We start from the raw sequence: 25324 nt of genomic DNA, 5'->3' as shown, positions 1-25324 counted from the left end.
GTTGAAATCTGTCACTTGTCATTGCTCACCCTCTACAATGAACTGATGAATCACTGCTGATGCAGTCTAAAAAAAGGCCTAGCTGCATCCAGATCTCTGACTGATAAGGCTGGAAACAGCTGCTGCAACATAGACTGGTGAATGTCAGAAAAAACTCATTTACAGGCTGATGATTTTAGTGTATGCCTACATGTTCTACTTTAAGAGGTTTCCCTCCGCTTTCATGTGCATGAAGAACAATGAGCAGTGGAAGTGGGCGCAGTGCTGTTGGACAGCTGTGTGCTGGAAGGGAGGGATCGGGGCAGAGATGGGATGAGGGAGGAAGCAGCTCTTTGTGGTCACATCCTTTTTGACTAAGGCCAGTTTCACAAGCCCCCAAACAGCTGCTGCTGCAGGCTACATGTGTTTGTCTGCTTGCAGGGCTGCATGATGTAGACAGAAGTGTTACATATCACAGCATGGTTTGTTTCATTAGTGTAGTTATATGTCAGGAAGATGGTTTGAGACACTCAGTATCTCCACATTAGTAGGTGGAAACAGTGGTTTGTAGGGACATTGGAAACACCCTGATGCAATACTACATTCATTTTCTAAGTGATGATTTAGTATTATGTTTTTTGTGACTCGTGGTTGTGTAATGCACAAATGGCTGATAATTTTAACCGTTATCTTACTGCCCCCGAGCACATGCTTGAATAAAAGGAGTGAATATGTTGTTTCAGCCCCAAACTTTAAGCCTCATTTTACCCACTTTGAGCATAGTTCTCTGAGAGTGTTTCACCTCAGGTTTGTCTTTTCATATGCAACTTGTCTGCAAGTTCTACATACAACACCTAACTGATAATTGCATCATCCAAGTTTTTTGGAAAGTGTCTCTTTTATGGAAATGATGTGTCAGATCAAAAAGGGGGACAAAGGGCTTTTTGATTTGATCATCCTGTTGGGTTAGAAGGGGGTTTGTCACATGCTGAGCTGAGGTTCAAACTATTCATAACTGGATTTTTAAATTCTGTGAATGCTTCCTTGTGTATCTATATATGTAAAGCCAAACAAATTAGTGTGTTGCTGAACTTCACATGTATCTGCTCTCTTTTCTGTTTTGCAGAAGGCTGGTGGAGTAGAACACTTGGTTGGAGAAATCAATCAGGAGAGGATCTGGGAGTTGTTGTTGAGAAGTAGTCACTTCCTCATTTCTTAACTTGTTAACTTGCACAAGTGAGACCTGCTTCAGCGCATCAGTTCAACAGAGGTCCTGATCTCAGGTCCTGCAGCCTGCACCCCCCTCCCTCCATCAGTGGTGGTGACCCAGCTCCGGACAGCTTGCTGCAGGGCCCTTCCTGAGCAGCAGCAGCTGCGTCCTGCTTGCTGACTCCCCTCCCTCCCCTGCTTCCTGTCCTTGGTCAGACAAGGCTAAAGCCTCCTCTCCCCTACCCCACCCCTCATCTCTGCTGGCCTCTCATACTCTCTCACACACAGACTCAAGTGGTCTCTCTTGTTGACCACGCGTTCACACACCTTTTTACGCTACTATCACTAGTTGGAGATCATCAGCAGGGTACTTGTAGGCCCCCTTGGTCCCTCCTGGAGTGAGTGCTCCCTTTTTACCTACACTACAGCCTCCAGCATGACCTCCATGTCCAGTCTCTTTTCCTTCACAAGCCCAGCAGTCAAACGCCTGCTCGGCTGGAAGCAGGGAGACGAGGAGGAGAAATGGGCAGAAAAGGCAGTGGATGCGCTTGTGAAAAAGCTGAAGAAGAAGAAAGGCGCCATGGAGGACCTGGAGAAAGCCCTGAGCTGCCCCGGGCAGCCCAGCAAGTGTGTTACCATTCCAAGATCACTGGACGGCCGGCTACAGGTTTCCCACAGGAAAGGTCTGCCTCACGTAATCTACTGCAGAGTGTGGCGCTGGCCAGACCTCCAGTCCCACCACGAGCTCAAGCCCCTGGAGGTGTGCGAGTACCCGTTTGGCTCCAAACAGAAGGAGGTCTGCATCAACCCATATCACTACAAGCGAGTGGAGAGTCCTGGTAGGTACTCATGCCGTCTCAGAATAGGGTAGTCAAAGAATATCGACTTGACTTCATTTTTTTAATACTGGAAGGTTAATGAACGTCTCTAGATATTTAATTTTTACGGCATAATTGCTCTCATTCACATTACCTTTCCAAATGTGCTACCTAACACCTGATGTTAGGGGATGTTTGTTTGTTTTTAAAAAGACTGTAAGACGCTTGTTCTGTAAGACTGTCATCACCAAATCTGTTCATTTGTGATGTCTGTAACACATACAACTGAAAAACAGTGTTTTGTTTTTTAATTTACTGGATAGCAGCAAATAGGAGACAGATTAGACAAGTGTGGAGCTGTGCACATCCCTTAGCAGGAGCTCTGAGTAAACTGTGGAGCTGGTAAACAAATCTACAAAGGTCAGGAGGCTGTCATCATACGGGCCTGTTCCACCCACCCCCTCCATTTCACAGAAAATCAATATCACTAGCTCTTTTGGAGTCTTATTAGATTATATGCCTCAAGCACTCCAGATGGGGTGTGGCATCAAAGAGAGTGGCTTACTAAATGCATAAACCACTCAGCCTAAACTCCCAGCACTTTCTCATCACTACTCTCTCTCTCTCTCTCTCTCTCTCTCTCTCTCTCTCTCTCTCTCTCTCTCTCTCTCTCTCTTTCACACACACACCACATCACATCCACTCACGGATGACCCTGAGGGACAGCCTTTCTGACACTAGCTCTGTATTGACCAGTTCAAGGATATGGATCACATGTCGGTCAGGGGAGAGACTGCACGTTGTATCATTTCAAGTAAAGCTCGCCGGGTAGTTTAGAGGGACAGCCTTGGAGCCGTGACGTGTAAAGTCAGTTAGAAGATGAAAATCAAGGCTGGGGAAACACACTCTATCCTTTTTGACCGAGTTGAAAATGAAAATAAATAAGGGTGACCTCTGTGGTTGTATCTTTACCAAGGTCTAAAGTGGCCTTTGCAGAATGCAGGATTGTTGGTGTTGGGCAGTGTTTTGTATTTTACGTTAAACTGTTTCAAGAGATAGTTGGGACTGTTTTAACAAAACAAAGAACTGCTACTGTTGGAAGACATTGGTTGTATATAGAAAATGCTCATCATATCATACATTTAGTTCAACATAACATGTCTCAGCTATCATATTAATGCCAAGAACACCCACCACGGCCTTACAATGATTTGTTTGCGTAGGTTAGAACTGAAACAAGTAACAGATCAGTAGATCAGTGTAAAATTAATTAGCAACTAGTTTGATCATTTAAGTCACTTATCAAACAAAAATACCAAACATTGTCTTCAGCTTCTCTATTGTGAGGATTTACTTTTTATCTGCTTTATTTCATTTTAAATTAAGTATCTTTTTTCTGTACTGTTGGTTGACTGAAATAAGAGAATTGAAGACACCAACTTTGGATTTAGGAAATTGTGAAGGCTGTTTTGGTCACACTTTTTGGTCGAATCAAGAAAATAATTGGTTGCAGCAGCCGTAGTGTTACACAAGGCTACTTTTCCAAGAGCATGCCCATCAAGGGCTGCTCTTTCCCACATTGGCTCCATTCCCTTATTAATAATGGAAAGGATACATTATTAACAAGGAAAGGCATTTAAGCACTATAAAAGCCATACTTCAAACAGGTTTTCTGGTTAAAGATGTGTGTGGGAGACGTGGGCTGATCAGTGATAAGAAAACACCTTTCTTTCCTTGACTGTGTCCTTTTTTAATTAATTTTCAACTTATTTTCCTCCACCATCCAGTGCTCCCTCCTGTCCTGGTACCGCGGCATAGCGAGTTCAACCCACAGCACAGCTTGCTGGTACAGTTCCGCAATCTCACCCACAACGAGCCACACATGCCCCTGAACGCCACCTTTCCAGAGTCCTTCCAGCAGCCGCACAGCGGGGGCGGCAGCAGCAGTGGAGGAGGAGGTGGAGGCGGCTCCTTTCCCATCTCTCCCAACTCTCCGTATCCTCCCTCTCCAGCCAGCAGCGGTACTTATCCAAATTCTCCTGCCAGCTCGGGGCCCTCCAGTCCATTCCAGCTCCCAGGTACGCCAAATATACTCATGTACCTGACCCTGGGCAAGATGCCAAACTATTGTGTTTTTCTGGTTTGTCACGTAGCCAACAAGAGGCTAAACACTAGTCTCTGGTGGTTTTTGTGTTTTTTAAGTGGTGTAAAGTGAGGGGAAAAGGTTTTATGGAGTTGTTTACAATTAAGGGACAACAAACACTTAGAAAAGATCCAGGTAAATCCTCGAGGTGCAATACATCGAAGCATTAGTGAATTGTTTACTAGTTTATCATGCTTCTTTATACCTACTGATAGTTTAAACCCAATCATGACACACTTCATCAGTATGCAAAGGAAAATGTTCTTAACAGTACTCTAAGCAGGTCATGTTATTACATTCATCCAAATCAAGCTACACCCCTAAATGAGAACAAAGGAAATGCCAGCTAAGCAGTGTCCACCAGAGCCAGGGCTTCTGGCTGCGGTCAAGGCACTAACTCAGTGGACCAGGCCGCCGTTCTGTCTCATTGTTACTGAGGGGAGACAGAACAGACACATCTAACATGAAGAAACATCACTTTACTGAGACATTCCTCTCTGTCCTCTTCAGTGGTCTTTGTATATCGGAGAAATACTGTTTGACTATTCAAGTGTGTGTGTGTGTGTGTGTGTGTGTGTGTGTGTGTGTGTGTGTGTGTGTGTGTGTGTGTGTGTGTGTGTGTGTGTGTGTGTGTGTGTGTGTGTGTGTGTGTGTGTGTGTGTGTGTGTGTGTGTGTGTGTGTGTGTGTGTGTGTGTGTCTGTGTGTGTCTGTGTGTCTGCCTGCAACTGCTGATGTGTGTGTCTGGTGACTCTATTCTGCTCCAGTCCAGATCTGCTGACACGTCAGATGGCTGCAGGCAGTCAGGCAGAAAACGTTTTTAATGGCAATATGGGATTTTAGGATTTGAGCTCATTTGTGCTGAAAAGCCCTGATCGTCATTGTCTGCACTCACAAGCATCATAACCGTAGACGCAATCTAAGTGGAGGTTTTCCGCATTGTTTTTTCCTGTGTGCCTCCAATATGGGCTTGGAAAGCTCATATTGCATCTCTGTCGGGAATGGGTTAGCATGTGGCTTAGCAAGTGAGGGATCTGTGAAATCTGACACCATTTCCGGGGAACAGATCCTGCGATGATTGTTTGAGTCTAGGGAGACTGTGTATGTGTTTGTGTGTGTGTGTGTACGACAATTTGCCAGCAGCAACAACTGGTCTCATCCTCCACTAAATGCTTTCTTAATGTCTCAGCTGACACCCCACCCCCAGCCTACATGCCCCCTGATGAGCAGCTGGGCCAGGAGAGCCAGTCCATGGAAACAAGCAGCAGCGTGGTGCCACAGAACATGGCCAGGGGAGGTGAGGGGTGCACACAATTTACACTGACAATGGTACCATGCCAAAATGTGTAATTTCCCCCCAGGGATCAATAAAGTATGTCTGATTCTGAAAGAAATGCATATACTGTTTGAAGGCTTATGAGAAATCTAAGATGCTGCACAGCAGTTTACAGTAGACTCTCTCTGACTACTCTGTAAAATTGCAGTCAAAAGTTTCGACATATTTGTTCGTGCAACTGAATGCCGCGCACTGAGCTACGGCGGCATTCAAACTGCACCACTGCAGTGGTCTCATTGAAATGAATGAGAGAGCTTTTTTTATTTATTTTGTTATACTACATTAAAATTTGCAAAGCAGTTTTAGATGTGTTTGAATCCAACACCAACACACACAGTCCTAATTGGATGCCCTGTACTTACAAAGAAAAAAAGAACTGAAAAGCTGTCAAGCTAACAAACAGGCCTTTTGTAATGTAAACTAGCAAGATTTCTATCCGGACTGTACGGTAGGCTGCCTCCATATAACTGATTTGATGTGCAAAAGGCCGGGGAGTGTATTGTTAATTAGAACCACCTGCTGTAATTTAGCACTGTATGAAATACTTTCAGTAACAACGAGTTCAGTTAGCGAGCCGCTTCGCTCCGGTGGCTCTCGTTAACAACACTCATCCAGTTTAACCTTGTTATTTAATGAATCCTGTCCCATTGGTCTTACTGGTCATACTGTATGATTTCATGTTCAGTTTTGTATGAACTGTAAGAATTTCAGTTTTTGCGATAATGGGAACTCTAGACGTGTACTAGTAATAGATGCATAGCGACAGATTTCTATACTGCAATACTCAGTCCCATGCTGCCGAAATGCATTCTTTGTAACTAAAAACATATTGCTTTATATGATGCATCTTAATCAATGTCTCATGCCTTTTAGAAGGTGTGTGTGTGTGTCATCAGCTAAGTTTATGACTCACCTATCTGACCTGTTGTGCAATTTCCCAGATGTGCAGCCAGTGGAATATGAGGAGCCGAGCCACTGGTGCTCTATTGTCTACTATGAACTCAACAATCGTGTGGGGGAAGCTTACCATGCCTCGTCTACCAGCGTGCTGGTGGACGGCTTCACCGACCCCTCAAACAACAAGAACCGCTTCTGCCTAGGGCTGCTGTCCAACGTCAACCGCAACTCGACAATCGAGAACACCCGCAGACACATCGGCAAAGGTACGGCTAGCAGTCGCACACAGCTGAAGAGGCGGCTTGGTTAGGTGTCCTTTTTGTGCCTGCAGAGTTGTGGTTTGAATGTCCTCACCATCAGTTGCCTGTCTTTGTTAACCAGGAGTGCACCTGTACTACGTGGGAGGGGAGGTCTACGCGGAGTGCCTCAGTGACACCAGCATTTTTGTCCAGAGCCGCAACTGTAATTACCACCACGGCTTCCACCCCACCACTGTCTGCAAGATCCCCAGCGGATGTAGCCTCAAGATCTTCAACAACCAGGAGTTTGCTCAGCTTCTGGCGCAGTCAGTCAACCACGGCTTTGAGGCCGTCTATGAGCTTACCAAGATGTGTACCATTAGGATGAGCTTCGTCAAGGTAAGGAACTAAATAGAGGACGGGGGGGGGGGGGGGGGGTGAAGCAGGCACAGCTATACTTGTCTCATGCTTTCTTTTCACAAACATCATCTGTGTCATTGTTGTTTAATTTGTTCTGCCTCCTCACAGGGCTGGGGAGCTGAGTATCACCGACAGGACGTCACTAGCACCCCCTGCTGGATTGAGGTGCACCTGCATGGGCCCCTCCAGTGGCTGGACAAGGTGCTAACACAAATGGGCTCGCCTCTCAACCCAATCTCCTCTGTGTCCTAATGATGGACTTGTGGGAGCTCGGGAGGTCTACATTTGTTTTTTTTTTGTTGTTGTTGTTTTTTTTTTTTTTTTACTTTTCTTAACTCCCCCTCAGTGATTTATAATTTAAGGTGGTCTTAATGGCTGAACTGTTTACACTTAACTTTGGGAAGGGATATTGAACTCTGGCTGGAAATTCAACAGCAGCAGCAAGCAAATACCTGGAGAAAGAGAGGAACAAGCCCAAGTAGCGGTAACGACATGGACACACTACTGCTCGACAATGCTACAACACCTGCAAGAATTGAGGGCTCCATTGTCAAGTTTGAATCTGTCAAATGTTAATTTTTGCATCAAGTTTTATTGTTTTCTCAAATATTTTTATTTCTCTGTACGTGTAGTTTTTAATGAAGCAGAACCGTTTCACTACTCTGCCTTATGTCCGACAGACAAATTGGAATTTTACTGAACACTTTTCGTACATTGTTGTCTCAATGTCAGATATTTACAATTAAGATATAGACACGATGATGTTTACCATTAGGCTCAGATATAACAAATGCTTTTCTTTTTATAGTCTCTACTGCTAGAAATGAACACTGAGCTACTTGCCTTTGAGAAGGTCATGTATGCCAACCTGATAGTTTTTGATATGGGAGATCAATCACTGAACCAGTTTAACACGCCATAAGCTAACAACATTGTGAATGTTACATCTATTGCAATAGAAGTAGTCATTTATGATATAGTCAGACAATGGACATCATCATTATTGATTCTTGTTTGTACTCTCGAGTTCAAGTAAGAACAACTGTATTTTCCATACTCACTATATTAACAATATTGTGCACTCATAGATTTTGTGGAGGCATATTAAATGTTGGCGTGGGTACCAAGGCATTATGTTGATAGATAATTGACTTCATTAGCTCAATGAAATAAACAGGTTATTTGGTAACAATCATTGTTTATTTTGTCTGTCTGTCTGTCTGTTCTTTTACAGTTTAGCAATATTTCAGTACATGAATAGTGTGGAACTGTGTTGAATCAGGACGGATCAACAGTACGGTACCTGATGATAGACATATCACCACCCGTTTATCTCCACCGGTATTGATCTACATGTGGTTATACTTGTTTGAATAGCTGTAATTAAACAGCGATCATAGTTTTAAAATGTCTCAATGTTGCCATGGCAAACCCATAAAAGCACCACAGCAAACAATGAATTTTAATGACTGAAATGTTGAATACATGAAGCCTACAGCTTATTTCTGTTTGCTGTAAAGCTTTCAGAGTATCAATAAATCTAACGTGGTTCAAAATAATGGTGTTCTTTATGATATTCAAATAAATATTTAATTAAAAACATTTAGTGGTTGCACTCAATCATGAAACAGTCACATTACTGCTTGTCAGGACTTTGTTGAAGTACTCAGTAGTAGAGATGATCCTGCTGTGGAGGATTTCAAATGCTGTCATAAGCTAATGACAAATAAAACAAAATATATATATATGTAAACAAAGGGGAAAACTGGTATAATACACATCATACAGTAGATCAGAATAAGCCTGAAAACTGCATGGTGTCATCACTTTGTGTGTTCTGGTGCCAGATTTAAACTATAATAGAGCCCAACAGATGTTGTGGTTGTGATATTGTCCTCAAAGTAATCTTTACATCCCATGCATTTTTTTGCATTCAGGGGATGCAGAAAGCCACATGTGGAGCTAGGGTTAACTATGACAGGTTAACTGAAGCAGCCTTTGGATAAGAGGTGAAACTAGAATCTAAAGCAAATCCAGTAGCCCTTGAAGTATCACTGCTAAATTAAGGCCTACTACTGGTTTAATAAATACCCTGACCCTTGGGAGCTGGCCCTTCATTTACATTATTGATGAAAAACTGTTTCTGGTGAAAAGATCAAAGCATACCGAGCAGATATTAAATAATGAATTAATTCCAATGGTCAGCAGCATCAGAGACAGAAACAAATTCTATCAGTGTTAGAGGCATAAGCTGTCTTAGAAACAGCCTGAAAACTTCCTATTGGTCCACGTCGGTAGTTACCGTAAGTCTCCTATAAGGTGGGTCACCAAACATTTACAAATACAATACAACAAATTACATTTTAAATACTACTCAGAAAATAGGCGATTAAAGGCAAATTTTAAGTATTTTATAGATATTCAAGACAAAGTCTGTCTAACTGCTTTTTACACCAAGAAACTGACAGAAAACAAGGAACTTGTCAGTGACGCCTCAAATTGCTCTTGCGTCAAATTACCGTCGCAGCCGGATGTGAGGTGGCTCCCAAGAAGCAAGCCAAAGATAAACACGTAGCCAGACGAAGAGGGGCGAGGATAATTAATATTGTAGAGAGGCTACTGTGAAACGATCGAAATGGAGTAGCTGGTAAGAAAACAGAGAGTTTAGCAGGCAAGGAGACATCCGTCAAATTAACCAAGGAGCAAGTCTTCCGCAGACATCGAGTCGGTGAGTCCCGCAGAGTCCTGACAGCTGTAACGTTACCAGCTAGCTAGCTAACGTTAGCTAACTCGTTAGCTAAGCTAATTACCTGTCTTTGACAGTTAGGTAGCCTCTGGAGTAAAGTAACGTTACTAAAACAAACAAATATGTATTTAGCTTTTTGAAAAGTATGTAACTAGCTTACTTAAGGTTCTCTCTTTCTTGGAAAGCTCTCAAAGATTGGTCGGATTTCTGAGACTTCATTTTACCTTGGTAGCTTTAATGTCAGCGAGCTAAGTTAGCTAACAGAGCTCCCTCTTCTCCAGGGAGGTAAATGTTGGTTTTCGGTAATAAGAGATTAGCTAATTTATTGTGTTGCTTTCAATGTGAGAAATGTAGCATAGGAGGGAATGATGCTGTAGTTGCAACAGTGGGAGTGGACACAATGCGGACCAAGTGCACTTTACTGTTTAGCATCAATGAGGAGAAAATAAAACCAAGCAAGCACTTCATCTACATTGAGGTATGATACACTGAGTTCTGTTGTCCGGCCAAATGAAAATCACTAACCATATTCACATGATACTCCACTGATTTAGAGGCTATTGTAAGTTGATGCTGTATCAGTTGTAGCCTTTCACATATCCGTTATTTTTTAGCAAAAATGCCAACAGAATATTGTACAAAGTTATATTTTTCTTTGTCCCATTACTAAACTTAAAATGCAAATTTTAAAGGGTTATTTGTAGTAGGGATTCACACTTTGGATCCAGTCTCAAACTCACCCCTTTTTGTTCACCTGGCAGGTTGACAGCCCTGAAGGCTTTCTGTCTCTTAACTACCTGTAGTTAACATTTGAGAACAAGTGTGGTTATAGTGAAACCCTGGAGGAAAACTTTACACTGTTTGTTTGAAACACAGGGCAACATAAACACCACAAGTATGCTGCCCCAACCAGTAACAAACATTTGGCATTTGAGCATTTGAATTGCAGTGCTTCCACTGGAGCCGATCGTTTGTTTTTGAGTTTTGAAAATACTACTTTGCATTAGTGAGATTTCCACATGTTCAGTCCAAATTACATGTGTGTTGTCTTAGATATGAGACATGATATATACATGGACTAACTGAACAGTGTCGTTTTTTTTGTATTGTATTGGTGAGATGCTCAATTTCTCCTGGTTTTGTCTATTGTCCTCACCTAGGTATCATTGTCAGAGGACTGGACCATTTCTGTTTATTTGTGCTAATCAACAAAATGGCCAGTAATTGATACAGAAATGGCTCTCGTGATTATAAAATGAAATCCTGGCAATTGTATGTTGAGACATATCTGGTACTTATATTTGACTAATCTTCTGGAAATGGCCCATGTCAACACTGAATGTTTTTCTGTTTGTTGTTTGAATGCCAGAACAGAGTTAATGCATAACTTGCAAGCAGCAACATGAATGGCAACAAAAAGAAATCGTTAAGATGTGGTTGGATTGTAAGCAGATGGTAACCCTGACATGTATTTCTCAGTTAGTGTCAGTTATCCGCGCTCTGTGACACGCATTTGAAAGAGACAGGGCCAGCCCCTTACAGCAAACAGACCCTCCCCAAATATCATATCATATTTTATATATAATCTTTTGTATTATTATTATTATTATTATATCTTTATGATTATATAAAGGTTAGGCTTGCTGGGGTGATAGGCCCCATTTATAAATTGAGAGAGATGGTGAACAGGACGACATGATTTTCCAACATTTTCTTCATTTATTTGCAGAGCAGAAGTCTCATTACGTATAACTGACAGGCTGTCATAGTTTTGCGACCACGTGTTTTGAGTAATGCTTTTGTAGATAATTATATGAAGCTGTTTTGCTGCACATATCTGTGTGAGAACATTGCAGAGAGGTGTCTGACCAGAATGATCAGTTTCCAGCAAAGAGCTGCTCTTTATTTGCATGTTGCTCTGCTACATCAGTCAGCTTTCACATGTAACAAGTCTTCTTCTTTTTTTTTTCTCCCGTCATCTGCTTTCCCTCCACAGCATCTGTAGCTGAGTCCACAATGGTACGAGCAGCCTTGGTGACTGCCACCAGTCTGGCACTGACTGGGGCTGTGGTGGCCCATGCTTACCTCCTCAAACACCAGTTCTACCCAACTGTGGTCTACCTCACCAAGAGCAGCCCCAGCATGGCGGTAAGAGCAGCGCTAAAGTCAAGTCAAGTCTCGAGTTTGGCTTAAATCATTTGAATATTTTACCCATCTTGATCACCTTGGATTTGAGGCCATGGCAGTGACATTGTGACACATTTTGTTTCTGTTTTGCTTCTGGTATCAGGTGTTGTACATTCAGGCCTTTGTGTTGGTGTTTCTGCTGGGAAAGTTCATGCGGAAGGTGTTCTTTGGACAGCTAAGGGCTGCAGAAATGGAGGTAGACTTCTGTTCATATTTACTACTCACACATTCACATTAATATTGAGTTCGTGGTCTCAGTTATAAATGACAACAGTGTCTAATCAGCCTCTTTGTTTATGTGCGTTCAGCATCTCATTGAGCGCTCCTGGTACGCGGTGACCGAGACGTGCCTGGCGTTCACTGTGTTCAGGGATGACTTCTCCCCTCGCTTTGTCGCCCTCTTCACCCTCCTGCTCTTCCTTAAGTGCTTCCACTGGCTGGCTGAGGACCGGGTGGACTTTGTGAGTGATGACAGAGAAACTACTTCCTCATCTTACACAGTTTTCAGTGTATATAGGACATTGTTTAAAGGGTAGAAGGGAAACATGGGACAAAGGATGTGACAGATGATGTGTGGCCAAGGCTGCATACCAGAGTTGAACAAACATTGTCATTTGACATTTTGCAACTGATAATTCAGCTACAGATTCAGTGTAAAGGCCTCTTACTATGCCATACATTTTCAACTAAAACTGTGCGTGTTTTAAGTAACATGTAAATAATGTTTTTTCTGTTGTTTTTTTTTGTTTTGTTTTTTTATATCCTTTTTCTGTCAGATGGAGCGGAGTCCAAACATATCCTGCGTGTTTCACTTGAGAGTATTATGTAAGTACACGTTATCAGCACCACGTCATTCTTCCCGCCTTTCTGTGTTGGCATTTTTTTTTTTATCTTTGACTTCTGTCTCTATCTCTTTCTGTCTTATTTATTCTACTTGTAAAACAAGTCTTAAGGCTGAATGAAACTGTATGCAAATCATTGCTGTTTGCACATGAGGCCAGGTGCGCCACGGTCTGATGGAGCCCCACGACAGAACACCAGAAGGGCTGACATTAACAGACAAAATCCACTCCTTCAGTCATCTTGTCGGACGTAACTAGCAGCGATCTAAGTGGCCTTTTGATGACATCCTGCCCACTGTATTTGATTTCAGGACAGCTGGTGGCTCCATCAGGGCGCCATTTCCAGTTTGGTATCCAGAATCAGGCCCAGAGGCTATTAAAGTTTTAAAATAACTGTCCATCAGATACTTAAAAAAAATCAGTGAACATCTTTATGTCCTGAGTGCACAAAGGTATTGTTTTCTACGTTTCTGTGGAGCTTCTACATGTAGGTACTGCGACCCCCCCCCCCCCTCACACAAGTGTTGTTCTTTATTTCCTGCAGCTCTCATGGGACTGCTGGGTGTCCTGGACTTCCTGTTTGTCAACCATGCTTGTCACAGCATCATTACCCGAGGAGCCTCAGTCCAGCTTGTGTTTGGATTTGAGGTTTGTCACGCTTGTCACACAATCTTTGGTCATTTCAACAGTGTAATCCCTCATTCTGCTTTGACGGGCTGATTCCTTTTATTTGTGGTCATTAGACGTGTTAGTAGTGGTGAGCACCGGTCCTCTTTTTGTGAAACATAAGAACAAATGTTCATAAACGTTATTAATGCTGCACTTTTCAAATCAAAGCTACAAAGTTGTGTACATGGTTGAAGCAGGATTAAAATGTTTCAGGAGGCAATGAGGCAAATAAAATCAGGCAATTACAAATAATACAAAAATAATAATAAAAAACCGATACATTGGAAATGGAACCCCTCATTGCTTCACCACAGCCTCTTACTTTAATCCTTTCACAAGGCTTTGCACTTGCTAACATGCACACACAACAATGGACACCAGTGTTTTCAGTAGGATATCTCCTCTGTGTGCCCCTCAGTACGCCATCCTGCTGACCATGGTGCTGACGACCTTCATCAAGTACCTCCTGCACACTATTGACCTGCAGAGTGAGAATCCCTGGGACAACAAGGCTGTCTACATGCTCTACACCGAGCTCTTTACGGGTACTGTATTCAGCTGTAGTTCAAAATGTGATGCTGGAATCGTTTTTGTTTTTGTTTTTTTCCCTTAGTTATGACGATATGGTGGCAGTCGTGCTCACACATTTGTATTTATTCCAGGTTTCATCAAAGTGCTCCTGTACATCGCCTTCATGACCATCATGATAAAGGTCCACACCTTCCCGCTGTTCGCCATTCGCCCCATGTATCTGGCTATGAGGTCAGCAGTTTTGCGTTTGTGTGATGAAGTTATATTATGTTTTTGTTACTTCCACTACTCTACTGTCTGTTGTTATAGGTCAGATGATCTTGACTATGTTATTTGGTATTTTAAGTGGCTTTTTTATTTTATTTTTTTACACACAGATTGAATATAATTTTGGGTCACTGGATATTTTGAATTCGTATTTAAGGCATGTTTTGAGTTTGGTTTTGTCTCCCTTGTCCTCTCAGGCAGTTCAAGAAAGCTGTAACAGATGCTATAATGTCTCGGAGAGCCATCCGCAACATGAATACACTGTGAGTATAAGCTTGTCCTGATTGCACCATATTGTATTTGCAAAAATCATTATTTCCCAGATTCATTTATATATTATTTGGTTTGGCAAAACATGGTCAGGTGGGATTTTAATTCTCATTTAATGACATGGACTATGGCCTATAAACAGATCTATTATATCTCCATATAGCTCTTACTCAAGTTGTCACAAACCTATGTAATTTGTCTGATATGCATCTTAGGTGTTGAGCCATGTGTACACATTATGTTTGGTTAGTTAGTGGTTTTTTTTCGTCTATAAGATCCTCTTTCAAGAGGTATTCTGTGATGTTTGTCATCTTTAGCCGGGGATATTTGCCAATACATGTAGACAGACGAAACAGATAAAACCTTAGCTAATAAGATGCCCATGTCCAGATACCCTGATGCTACTCCTGAAGATCTGCAGGCCTCTGACAACGTCTGTATCATCTGTCGCGAGGAAATGGTCACCGGAGCTAAGAAACTACCTTGCAATCACATTTTCCACTCCAGGTAAGTCCTGACTCGGCAGGAAAATTCCAGACTGCAAACAAACAAAACAACGTGGATGTCAGACAGGTTGTTTCACACAGTTCCTGTATTTAAGCAGATAACAAGTCAGTGATTTAAAACAAAACTTTGCATTGTGTTTTAAAGGTCGCTATTTGTTTGTTCTTGTAGTGCGTCAAATAATGTGTCGCCCTCCTTCCCTCCCCACAGCTGCCTGCGCTCCTGGTTCCAGAGGCAGCAGACCTGCCCCACCTGTCGCATGGACGTCCTCCGTGCATCCAATAACAATCAGACTCCGGCCCCGGCCCAGGCCCCGCCCCCTGCTCCCGCAGCCCCCGCCAACGCCCCAGCAGCCCCACCTGCCAATGGTGAGAGTCAGAGCCAGTGCACATGAACACAACTCCCGTCTTCCTGTTTCTACCAGCACTACATGAAGCCTGCCTACGCCCGCATTATTGTCATGTGGGCACCCACAGCTGAAAAACAGACACTGTACAGGAGTAAACCAGAGCGGAACAATGCCTTTGAAACAACTTGTGCAATACCACACATTCCAATAATGATAGTAATGTTTCACTGGGGCATAATGTACCTTTATACATACTGCTATCAGGACTGTTTCCATTCATGGGCTTAAAGCCACTTCATGTAGTAACATCTGTACTGCAACATCTTCACATGGTTAGTTGAACATTTCTGTGCCAAAATTAGACAATCCTGGTGAAAAATGATGCTGTCGCACACTTTCAAACTCTGCCCATAGTGGCTTTACGTTTTGAGAAAGTGGTCAATTAGCAAGTACCGGTCATGTTGACCACTTTGCAGAGCATATTAAATATGTTTTTAAATGCATAGTTGGAGCCTGCTCCAGGGTTGGTAAGGATCTTGTGTGTTCTGTTTCCTCTCCAGTGGCCCCAGGCATGTTACCTGGCTTTCCTCCTGGCATCTTCCCCTTCTGGGGTCCCTTCCCCGCAGTGCCTCCTCCTGCTGCAGCAGCTGCAGCTCCTGGTGCTGCTGATGCACCTCAAAGCAGCACAGAGGCTACACAAGCAGCTGGTAAGGATACCTCATGCTCTCCTGCAGCAAATTAGCCACCCTAATTTTCAACACAACGAAAAGGAAAATAAACTCAATCCTAATACTATAAAACAGTCTGTCAATTCCTTGTTTAAGATATGTCTTCACCAGTACACCCGTGTTGTTGATTTATTTTATTTTCTGTTGGCTTGACACCTACCCTAAATGCTGTGCGTTTTTTTTCTCATCAGGTTCCAGCCAGCCCACCTCGTCCACTGCAGACACCGCTGCTGCTGCTCCGGGATCAGGAATCCCAGGCTTCCCCTTCTCCTTCCCCCCTCCTCCCTTCCCCACTGCACCATGGCTGCCCATGCCACCACCTCCTCCCTTTGGTAAGCACTAACTGCCTGTACCGTCTCGCAGACTGTTGCAGAAAATAAGCAGAAAGATGGGGAAGTAAGAAAGTGGAGTGAGCTGGAGGTTAACCTCCTCCACCCTGCTGTCATGCCACTCTTCTGTAAAAGAAGAGTCATGTTGGTGATTAATAATGTCTTACTTCTTCTATCAGCCTTTGTGTAAGGAAGTGCTGTATAAATACAATTTACTACACTGAAGCTTTTTCAAAAGTGCGTCACACAAGGAAACACATGTAGTAGTTCCACATAAAGTTCCGTGAGCTCATGTCAGTGGTGTTGTAGCTGAGTGTTGCCCCTCCTCTCCTCTCCCCCAGTGTCATCAATGCCTCCTCCTCCTCCGTCTCTGTCCCGGCTGTCGGAGGAAGAGCTGAGGGAGCTGGAGGCGGAGGGCCGGCGGGGCCTCGAGGCCCGGCTGCAGTGTCTCCAGAACATCCACACCCTGCTGGACGCCGCCATGCTCAACATCCACCACTACCTCAGCACCGTCGCCACACTCACGTAACCGAACCTTCCCTAGTTGAACTTCTGACAAATAAAGCTTGAATCTTGAAATGTGACTTGTGTTGTTCTAAGAGTTAAGGGAATGCTTCATTGTCCTGTGCTCTCCACAGTCCTCCCCGGGCGGAGGGCGGCGCTGGAGAAGCCAGCGGGACAAACAGCGCTGCTTCACCTCCTGCAGCTGGCAGCAGCACGGACAGTCCCAGCCAGGAGAAGGACTCTCCCAGCTGTAAGTAAACTACAAAGACAACCAAGACGATTCAATCCAAAAAACCTGGGACCCTGATGTGATATTTTTTTGTCCGTTTCCAGCTGAGCAGGCGGATGGAGCCACGGTGTCCTCTCAGCCAGCTGACTCCACCTCCGCCGCCTCGGACACGGAAAGCAGAGAAAAGCCGGACGAAGGAGAGGCGGCGGAGGGGGATGAGGACGGAGAGCCCAACGCCGCTGAGCTGAGGCGCCGCCGCCTTCGCAAGTTAGAGACCGCAACATCATCCTCCTCATCGTCTTCACCCCCTCCAGACAACTGATCCACGCGCTCTGACATATTGCTCTGGACCAACAGGAACTCTGAGCTGATCGTTGCTCTCGGCTCCTCATTGCCTCTCGTCCTCGTGGCTCTCGCCTTCCACAGGCTCAGGTTTCTAACTGTGTCGAGTTGGACTCAGGCTACCGGGAGACGCAATGATCTTTACCGCTTATCTGGACTGTTTCTGTGTCGGAAAGCAATAGCACGACTTTGTTTTTTGCCCCACCCCCACCCCCACCCCTCCCAGATTGACTACTGCAATAAGAGTACTGCAGGTGTTAGAAAGTTGAATCAGGTGGAATCAGGTTTTATTCGGTCAGTGTGAGAGAGACAGTGTTTGGATTTGTGTTTAGTAGTTTTACTGTCGGTGAGGTCTTTGCCTGCACTTTTGATTTTTGTTTAATTCAGCTCTCTTCAGTATAAAGGTGGTCCCATTCACCACGTCAACATGCCGCTCAGCACCTGGATCAGGGTCACATCCAGTGAAGGGAAGCTGATCAACTGTTTCGGCTTTGGCTTTTCTTTTCCTTTTAACATCCATCACTCTTCTGTTGCCACTGCAGACGTTGTAATATACTGATTTATTTGAATGTGTACATACTGTATAAAGAGTTTTAATAGGATGATCTGTACATAATGCAGAATAAACTGTTCGACTGATATGGCAGCGGCGCAACATGTATATTGATTTGTATGTTCACAAACTGATGCCATAGAGGTGGGTCTGGGGGTCGGGACCCCCCGAAGGGTCCCATCATGAATCTGAGTTGTCACAAGATGATTAAAGGAAAAGTTACATCTGTTACAAAATGATGTTTGTTTTCTTACTTTTCCCTATTTCTTTCCAAGTGAAATACTGGATATTTTGACCTCTTTTTATTATGTTTTTTTTAATTAATTTCTACTTTTATTTTAATTTTAAAAAACACAACTCGTAAATAAATTCATAACTGTCCACGCTGAGGCCTTAACCTGTATTAAAGGGTCACAAGCCAAAAAGGTCGTGAACCACTGCCTAACAATATAATGCCGTCAAATACACACGTGTTTCACACAGTGTCAACTAGTGTAACAGACCAAACTGCACAGTGCACGGTGTGGTGGAATTTTCTGTGGAGTTCTTCAAAGAACAAATGTGACGTTTTTGTCATTTTTTATGTGCTCTACTAAACTAATTTGACCGATTTAAAATGGGGCAAAATGTACCTTTTGTAGTGGATCCATTGTACATTTGAAGGTTTCCTCAGAGGGTGTATTTGAAGTTATTCTTACATTTAGCCCAGTTATAATTCCTGTATGTTTTAGAGTTAGCCTCTGGTTTCCACTAATTTCACAACATGTTAAAAATCATTTTGCAAAAACATGAAATGGGACAGATTACACTGGGGAACAATTTGAAAAAAAAATTCTGTTGAGTTAGATTTTTATGCTGATTAAAACTAAAATTGGCACGCTGATTCCAAAATTGCAGTCAGTTTTTTTCTAGCACATCAAGTTTTTTCTCCACAGCTTACCCTCCAGATAAGCAAAATTCCACTGATTAGCTGTAGTGAGACTTGCCAGCTGATTACGATTGGACTCATCTACAGCTACGTGGCAACTTGTTTGTGCAGTCACAATTGAGACAGTGCGGTGAGAGGTGTGTGCAGCTCCCAATAGGTCAGTACTATCACACACATATCTGTAAAGTACAGTATTTTTCATATTTTTTAAGAAAACGGGGATCCTATAGTTCAAAAACTTGACGTGATAGAGAAAAACTGAGATCAGTTTTGGATTCCGCACCCAAAAATTAGTTAAAAACAGCCGCCGCCCCAAAAATTGTGTTCCCCAGTGTTATCCGTCTCAGTAATTATCATATCTGCTTTTATTGCTGTAAAAGTAATGTCACTTTTGTTAAGCAATGCTTTATCGTACAGGTCTATCATTTCCCAGGAAGTTTCCTGGATGTGTTTTGGTGCCAATTATAGGGAAAATAGGACTTTCCTTTAAAGGAAAGCTCTTTGTAAACCCAAGTAGATTTTCATTCATTTATGATTGGAAACCCATAAATGTTGAGTCATGTTTTCTTTTACACATTTTTCAAAATTATTTTTTATGTTCAGCTTACCTGTGTGTACCAATCAAAATATTTTCCATATAATTAGTACCAAATGACATTGCTCTTTCCGGGAAATGTCCTTGGAAATTATGTAGAAACCACAAACCCGTAAAATAAAGCGTAACCAGTAGGAAGGTGGTGCAGATGAAAGAGTGAAGAGATTTTTTTTTTTTTAATTTGTACTTAAGTATTATTCAACAATAAAATGAAAGACAAAAACAAAAGTAGACCTGATGTTCACCAATGGATATATTTAACAATCTAAAACATTCTGGCAGTTTGCAGTGAACGGTCTAAAACATGTAAAAACATTGGTTTACCACCACATGGGTTTTCTGCTTAACAACAAGCTGAACAAGCTCATTTTTAAGTTTTTTTATTGGTTTGTTTACATAGTAAATATCAGTCAAAGCCACTGGTGAGCGAGTCGCCTCATTCCAGTAAGGACAAGAACATTTGATTTTTAACTACAATTAAAAGATATAAAATAAGTTAAACTTCGATCAAAATACAATTATACAGGAAGGGAATAAGAATCCAAATCAACTTGTTATGAAACATTAAAATGATGAGCTCTTTGCAAATGTAACATTCAAACCAAAAGAATTAGCAGACAGTGGCCCTGAAGAGGCCTAAAAACAACAAGTCAGCAATGTCAATACCCGCAGCAATGTAAAGGTCTGAGATTAGAAAGGTGTCAAAAGACATTACTGGTTTTAAAGAAACCAAATGCCAAAAGAGTCAGTTGATCATTTGTGTTTCCTGCACACTTGTAAACAGTGTAAGGGGAAAGTTACCTTTTGGAAAAACCTGCTAATTTGTATCGTCAGAGGTTGTTACAAAAAGTCATCACATGCTGCAGGCTGATGAACTACGTTGCATTACGAGTGTTAATTCAATAAGGAATGCTAACGAAGCTAAATGTGCCATTCTCAGGAATTGTAGGAGCTAGTTTACCTTGTTTTATCCACAACTGGACACTGACTTCTTTAAAACAAGCTAACAAATTGTGACTAAAGCTCAGCTTAACTTTTATAAAGGAGATCACTCCACCACGTTTTTGTTCCCTTGGATCTACGAAAGATTTAAATATATTCTCTGTTCAAAAACTATAAAAAAAGGTGCATGTTCACTGTTTGGTGATGGTTCCTGAGGTTTTCAGTGCAAAAACTGCTGTCAGAGAGGGGCGGGGGGGTTACTACTGGCTGGTAGCTGTGTGTGGTTTGTCATCAAGGACACGTCAACCCTGATAGCGGTGAGGAGTCGGGTCAGGGTCAGGTCTGGGGGGTGGAGTAAAACGAGTGGTGCTGGTGGCTCTGGTCTGGAGGATTGCTGGCGAACAGGAGAGGGGCGGTCTCTGATCCGTACCAGCTGAAACAAGAGCGAGAAGAGGAGGAACAGATGACAGCTGTTCCCACTGTGAAATGTTTGAGGATTCTGATGTGGTTTCAGTTGGAAATTCTCTCAAAACAACATCGGAACATACGCCGAACAGTGTACCAAGACGCACTTCACTTTATTTATCTGCTCTAGATTTATTAAGGCCCTTACATTATGATATATATTTTAAAACTTGCAACTTTAAAACCCAGAGAAACATTTCTTTTCAAGATGGAGGTCCTCAAAAGTTTTGTTTTGTCCACACCCCAAAGATATTTAACTTACGATGATATCAAATTATAGCTGAAACAAGTAATCACTTAGTCAGCCAACAGGAAAGTAGTCTGCAACAATTTGGATAATCGATTAATCATTTAGTTTTAATCAGTTTATTAAGCAAAAATGCCAAAAATTCTCTTTCAAATGTGAACACTTGCTGTTTTCCTAAGTTTTCTATCTCAGTAAAGTGAATACCTTTGAGTTTTTGACAGTTGGTCGGACAAAGCAAGTAATTTAAACATGTCAGTTTCAGCTCCGAGAAACTGTGATGGCCATTTTTCACCATTTCATCATCCAACTGATTAATCGATTCATTGTGAAAATAGTCTGCAGGTTAATCAACTGAAATCATTGTTATTTGCAGCCCTGCGTAAAATAAAAATACCTGAATACAAGTATACTTGTCAAATAACTTTCTGTTGATTGACTGATTAATTGACTGATCATTTCAGCTCAGACAGTCTATAATAACAGTACCTTGAGTGTGGATGTGAACTGCGTGCCCATGGAACGGGTGCATCCTCATCGCTGCCTTGAGGGTCATCAAAGAAATATGGACGAGGTAGGACCCTGTTGTTGATGGCCATGCTGCTGCTCTGTGAGAACCAGAAGAAAAACACAGGTTGAAATAATAATACCAATTTCTTTACTGAGTTGACATCCAGTGCAGTTTCTACTACCTCGTGAGCAGGCCGGCGTACTCTGAAGATGAGGATGAGTAGACTGGTTGGGAGCAGCTCCCATATGAAGAGGATGGTGCCGAAGGCCAGGTAGCCCCTGTCGCCCAGCTCACTACGTAAGTCAGCCTACAAACAAACACACGCAAGGGTTACTGTACTGGCCATGGCTCTCAAAGTCATCGTGATGTTCTGAGACATTAGAGGATTACCTGGTCAGAGACGTTGTACCAGTCAAAGTTAAATGACTCCACCCGGTGGCTCTGAGACAGAATGAGGACTGTCAGGTTGTAGCAGGCTCGACTGGCAAACAACAAGATCACTGCTGCTCCCAGCGCTGCTGTACGGCACACTGTGGTCCCCTGGTCAGAAAAGAAAGGCACTGTTAGCCTGGAGAACCATCAGAATCACAGAGGAGGGTAAGAGGTGGCTTACGTTTAAAGGCGTACTCAGTGATTTGTATTACACTTCCATAAAGTTGGGGGACTAGGGTTAGGAAAAAATGGTTCAAATAGATATCCTGACTTTTAGCATTAGCATTCAAAAAATGCTGGATCCTACAATTCCCATAATGCAACTCAATATTACCTTTCATCAGACCCTCCCTTAGACTCATTGGGCCCACGTCTTTCAAACTCCACACCTCCAGTTTGTGAGGCAGTCCTGTTATAAATGTATCTGAGCCCAAGCTGAGATAACCCTGACGATGTCATAGTGATGTAACTGGGGTCATTTTCTTGACAGACCTCCTCTAGAACCACAGAACACATTATACAACTGTTCTCTCAGTAGGACTTGGATGAGGAGTGAACTAATCTTGATGTGTAAAATCGGTGGAGTGCCCCTTTAACTAGTTATTTTACTCAAAATAAAATCACTCCTGCACTGGATCATTTGCACATCACTCCCGAGACCGACGCTTGGCCAACCTTGCTGATCAAGTAGGGGCTGGTGGAGCGCGAGTGTCTGGTCAGGAGCAACAACAGGGCGGCCAGCAACACCGCATCCAGGATGAAGAGCAGGTCGTTGACTAGAACTCGAGCCAGGACCAGATTCCAGGTCCGCTCGCCTCGGTCCCCAAGGGCCGCACAGACCACGTTGACGCAGAAGAAGATGGCGCTCAGTGTGCCATACATGCACCGTGCCAGCCACCTGAAGAAGACATGGAAGCCAGAGTGACCAATGGATTAGTAGTCATATGGTGTTTGGAGGCTTAATCAAGATAATCAGGGTTCAGAACAGAAGCCTGGTACAGTATTATTCTAAATGCAAAAAGGGCTTAGTCTTTACTGTGGAGTGAAACTTACAGTCCTCTGTCCACTTCTGAGCTGTAAGTCTCTCTCACTTTGAGTAACACCTGTGGTACAAGAGAAATAAGCAACAGAGTAAACAGACAAATCAAACATTAAGAATGAAACTGAAAGCAAAAGAAATGCATCTTGATACAACTGTAATAGCTGTTTGGCAGCTACTGAAAGGAATTCCCCTGCTCAAACATTATGTAAATACCTTGATACTCTAAAAGGTTTAAGGAGGGCTTGATTTTTTACTTTTCCTTTCAATTAAGACATGAAGCCCTTTCACTTCGGTGGTATCAGACCAGTTCTTTTTATAATCCCTTTGTCTATTTCCATCAGTGTTTCCTCCCATATTGCAGCTGCTGTGTCCTAGCTTCAAGAAAATAACCCCTGTCCCGTTCACCCCGGTCTTACCTGAGTAAAATACAGGTTAATAAGGCTGAGAGTGAAGAACTGCAGACAGACGGGGAAGCAGTAGAGCAGCCAGTAGACTGCAACAGGTAGGTGGTTGGCCTCCAGAGCGTTACAGAAGTAAAAGGAGAACAGCGTAGTGCGGAGGGCAGCCCAGAGCAGGCAGAGGAACAGAAAGACACTCTGGTAGCTCCATCTTTTGTGTCTGTAGAGGTAGAGAAGCCAGAGCTGGACGTACACCACCAGGAACAGTCCGGCGTACAGAGAGGTGTAGAGGATAGTGAAGCCGAGCTGGACCGAGGGGGCGACGGCCGGACGCAGGGGGACCGGCGTAGGCAGGGTGGAGGAGTTGGGCGGAGGGGCAGCTGTGACCGGGGCTTCCATATGGAGTACTGACGGGACTGACTAACAGTCCTTCATCACAGAGAAAGTGCCAAACCTTCTCCTCTCAGCCTGATGAGTTCACATGGGAGACCTGGAGGCAGGAACATGATCACAAGAGGTCAGCAGGTCATGAACAGTGAGCAGGAGATGGGCAATATGGAGGAAAAGAGTATATCTTGATAACACTCCCATGGTCGGACGATACATACTGTGACACTATATACACAGCTGTGGGCAATGTTTTTGTTTTCATCGAATTTGTGCATCAACTCAAATAAAATCATAAATTGCGATTATTTATCAACATCAGGTAATGAAGTCAAATATTATAACATCTGATTCTGCAATATCCAATAATAATATAAATCAAAGTATGGGTTTAGATCTGGCAAATCCCATTTGAAGTTATCTAGCTGCTATTCTTCACACTGGACTGGATGTTGAAGGAAAGGCGAACAGCAACTTTCATGTCCAGGTGCATTCTTGAGTATTTCAGAACGAATTCAAGGAGATATCTAACTTTAAAAATCTGTTCACCATTATTGACAATGTAACGACAATCCCATGATATAATCACAATGATGTATGACTATGACTATGTGGATACTTTCCCCAGCTGTGTCATCCTGTCCATTGACTGAAACTATTATGGTGTGGCTGGCTGTCCCGCCACTTAACAGGAGTGGATACAAAAACATACATTTATCTATTCAACAGCACAAATATTCATTTTCGACAGACATCAACATTTCAAACTTCAGTAATGCAGCATACTGTGTTATGTTATTTGATTGTGTTATATTGTACTGGTTTTCATGTGCCCTGAGTATTTTTCAGTGACCTTTGAAACTCAGTAGTTAACCCAGCTAGCTCTAACGTATGTCTTTACCTTGGTCTTTGGAACATAAACAACCGGTCATGTTCCGTTCAGGCTGCTCAACAACGGCTAAGCTAACTGAAAGTAACGCTAACTTTGTTAATTAAAGCGAATGTCAACTATCTGAGCTGTCACCGATTTATATTTTGCTTGCTCACAAAACCTTGACATGTTTAAGCTGTCAGTAATCACTGAACGACAATAACAGACCTTATTTTGAGTGGACATCAAGCTCCAGGGTACGCAGCGGACGACGGTAATCCCTTACTTCCGTATTGAGTGATGTGCGTAACGTCTGATAGGCGGAGCCACTGTTTGGATTTCAACCACCAATCAGCGCTGACAGGAAATCGCGGTTTCTTCAATTTGTTGTTTACTTGTTTTGAGAAGGACGGCGCGTTC

The 25324-nt window shown here is 42.9% G+C and overlaps 3 protein-coding genes across 8 annotated transcripts; 2 read left to right on the top strand and 1 right to left on the bottom strand.

Annotated features, from left to right (window-relative positions):
* The first annotated feature begins 1482 nt into the window (after window positions 1-1482).
* smad5 (SMAD family member 5) lies at window positions 1483-8241 on the top strand. Of its 6 annotated transcripts, none has more exons than XM_070913957.1 (7): window positions 1483-2027; window positions 3794-3934; window positions 3971-4084; window positions 5337-5408; window positions 6380-6646; window positions 6762-7018; window positions 7148-8241. In XM_070913957.1, the coding sequence occupies exons 1-7, from the start codon at window positions 1625-1627 to the stop codon at window positions 7289-7291; spliced, it is 1398 nt and encodes a 465-aa protein (XP_070770058.1). In that variant the 5' UTR covers window positions 1483-1624; the 3' UTR covers window positions 7292-8241. The 6 variants fall into 6 exon arrangements, with proteins under 6 accessions (XP_070770058.1, XP_070770057.1, XP_070770059.1 ...); XM_070913956.1 differs by having other exon boundaries at window positions 5337-5444; window positions 6425-6646; XM_070913958.1 differs by lacking the exon at window positions 5337-5408 and having other exon boundaries at window positions 6425-6646.
* A 1384-nt stretch (window positions 8242-9625) lies between these two features.
* Window positions 9626-18328, top strand: syvn1 (synovial apoptosis inhibitor 1, synoviolin). Its single transcript, XM_070913290.1, has 16 exons — window positions 9626-9767; window positions 11782-11933; window positions 12076-12168; window positions 12281-12433; window positions 12749-12797; window positions 13359-13462; window positions 13902-14028; window positions 14146-14245; window positions 14479-14544; window positions 14942-15058; window positions 15266-15423; window positions 15965-16111; window positions 16324-16464; window positions 16803-16986; window positions 17100-17215; window positions 17299-18328. The coding sequence occupies exons 2-16, from the start codon at window positions 11802-11804 to the stop codon at window positions 17514-17516; spliced, it is 1905 nt and encodes a 634-aa protein (XP_070769391.1). The 5' UTR covers window positions 9626-9767; window positions 11782-11801; the 3' UTR covers window positions 17517-18328.
* A 1648-nt stretch (window positions 18329-19976) lies between these two features.
* Window positions 19977-25181, bottom strand: gpr137 (G protein-coupled receptor 137). Its single transcript, XM_070913166.1, has 8 exons — window positions 25133-25181; window positions 23665-24136; window positions 23260-23309; window positions 22882-23104; window positions 22165-22314; window positions 21956-22081; window positions 21753-21871; window positions 19977-20987 (listed from the first exon to the last, which is right to left on the bottom strand). The coding sequence occupies exons 2-8, from the start codon at window positions 24043-24045 to the stop codon at window positions 20891-20893; spliced, it is 1146 nt and encodes a 381-aa protein (XP_070769267.1). The 5' UTR covers window positions 24046-24136; window positions 25133-25181; the 3' UTR covers window positions 19977-20890.
* Window positions 25182-25324: the final 143 nt, after the last annotated feature.

This window comes from Enoplosus armatus, chromosome 10 (assembly GCF_043641665.1).
Source record: "Enoplosus armatus isolate fEnoArm2 chromosome 10, fEnoArm2.hap1, whole genome shotgun sequence".
In the NCBI taxonomy this organism is placed as follows: domain Eukaryota; kingdom Metazoa; phylum Chordata; class Actinopteri; order Centrarchiformes; family Enoplosidae; genus Enoplosus; species Enoplosus armatus.
The sequence above is the reverse complement of the archived record's forward strand: the minus strand, read 5'-3'. Positions and strand labels throughout refer to the sequence as shown.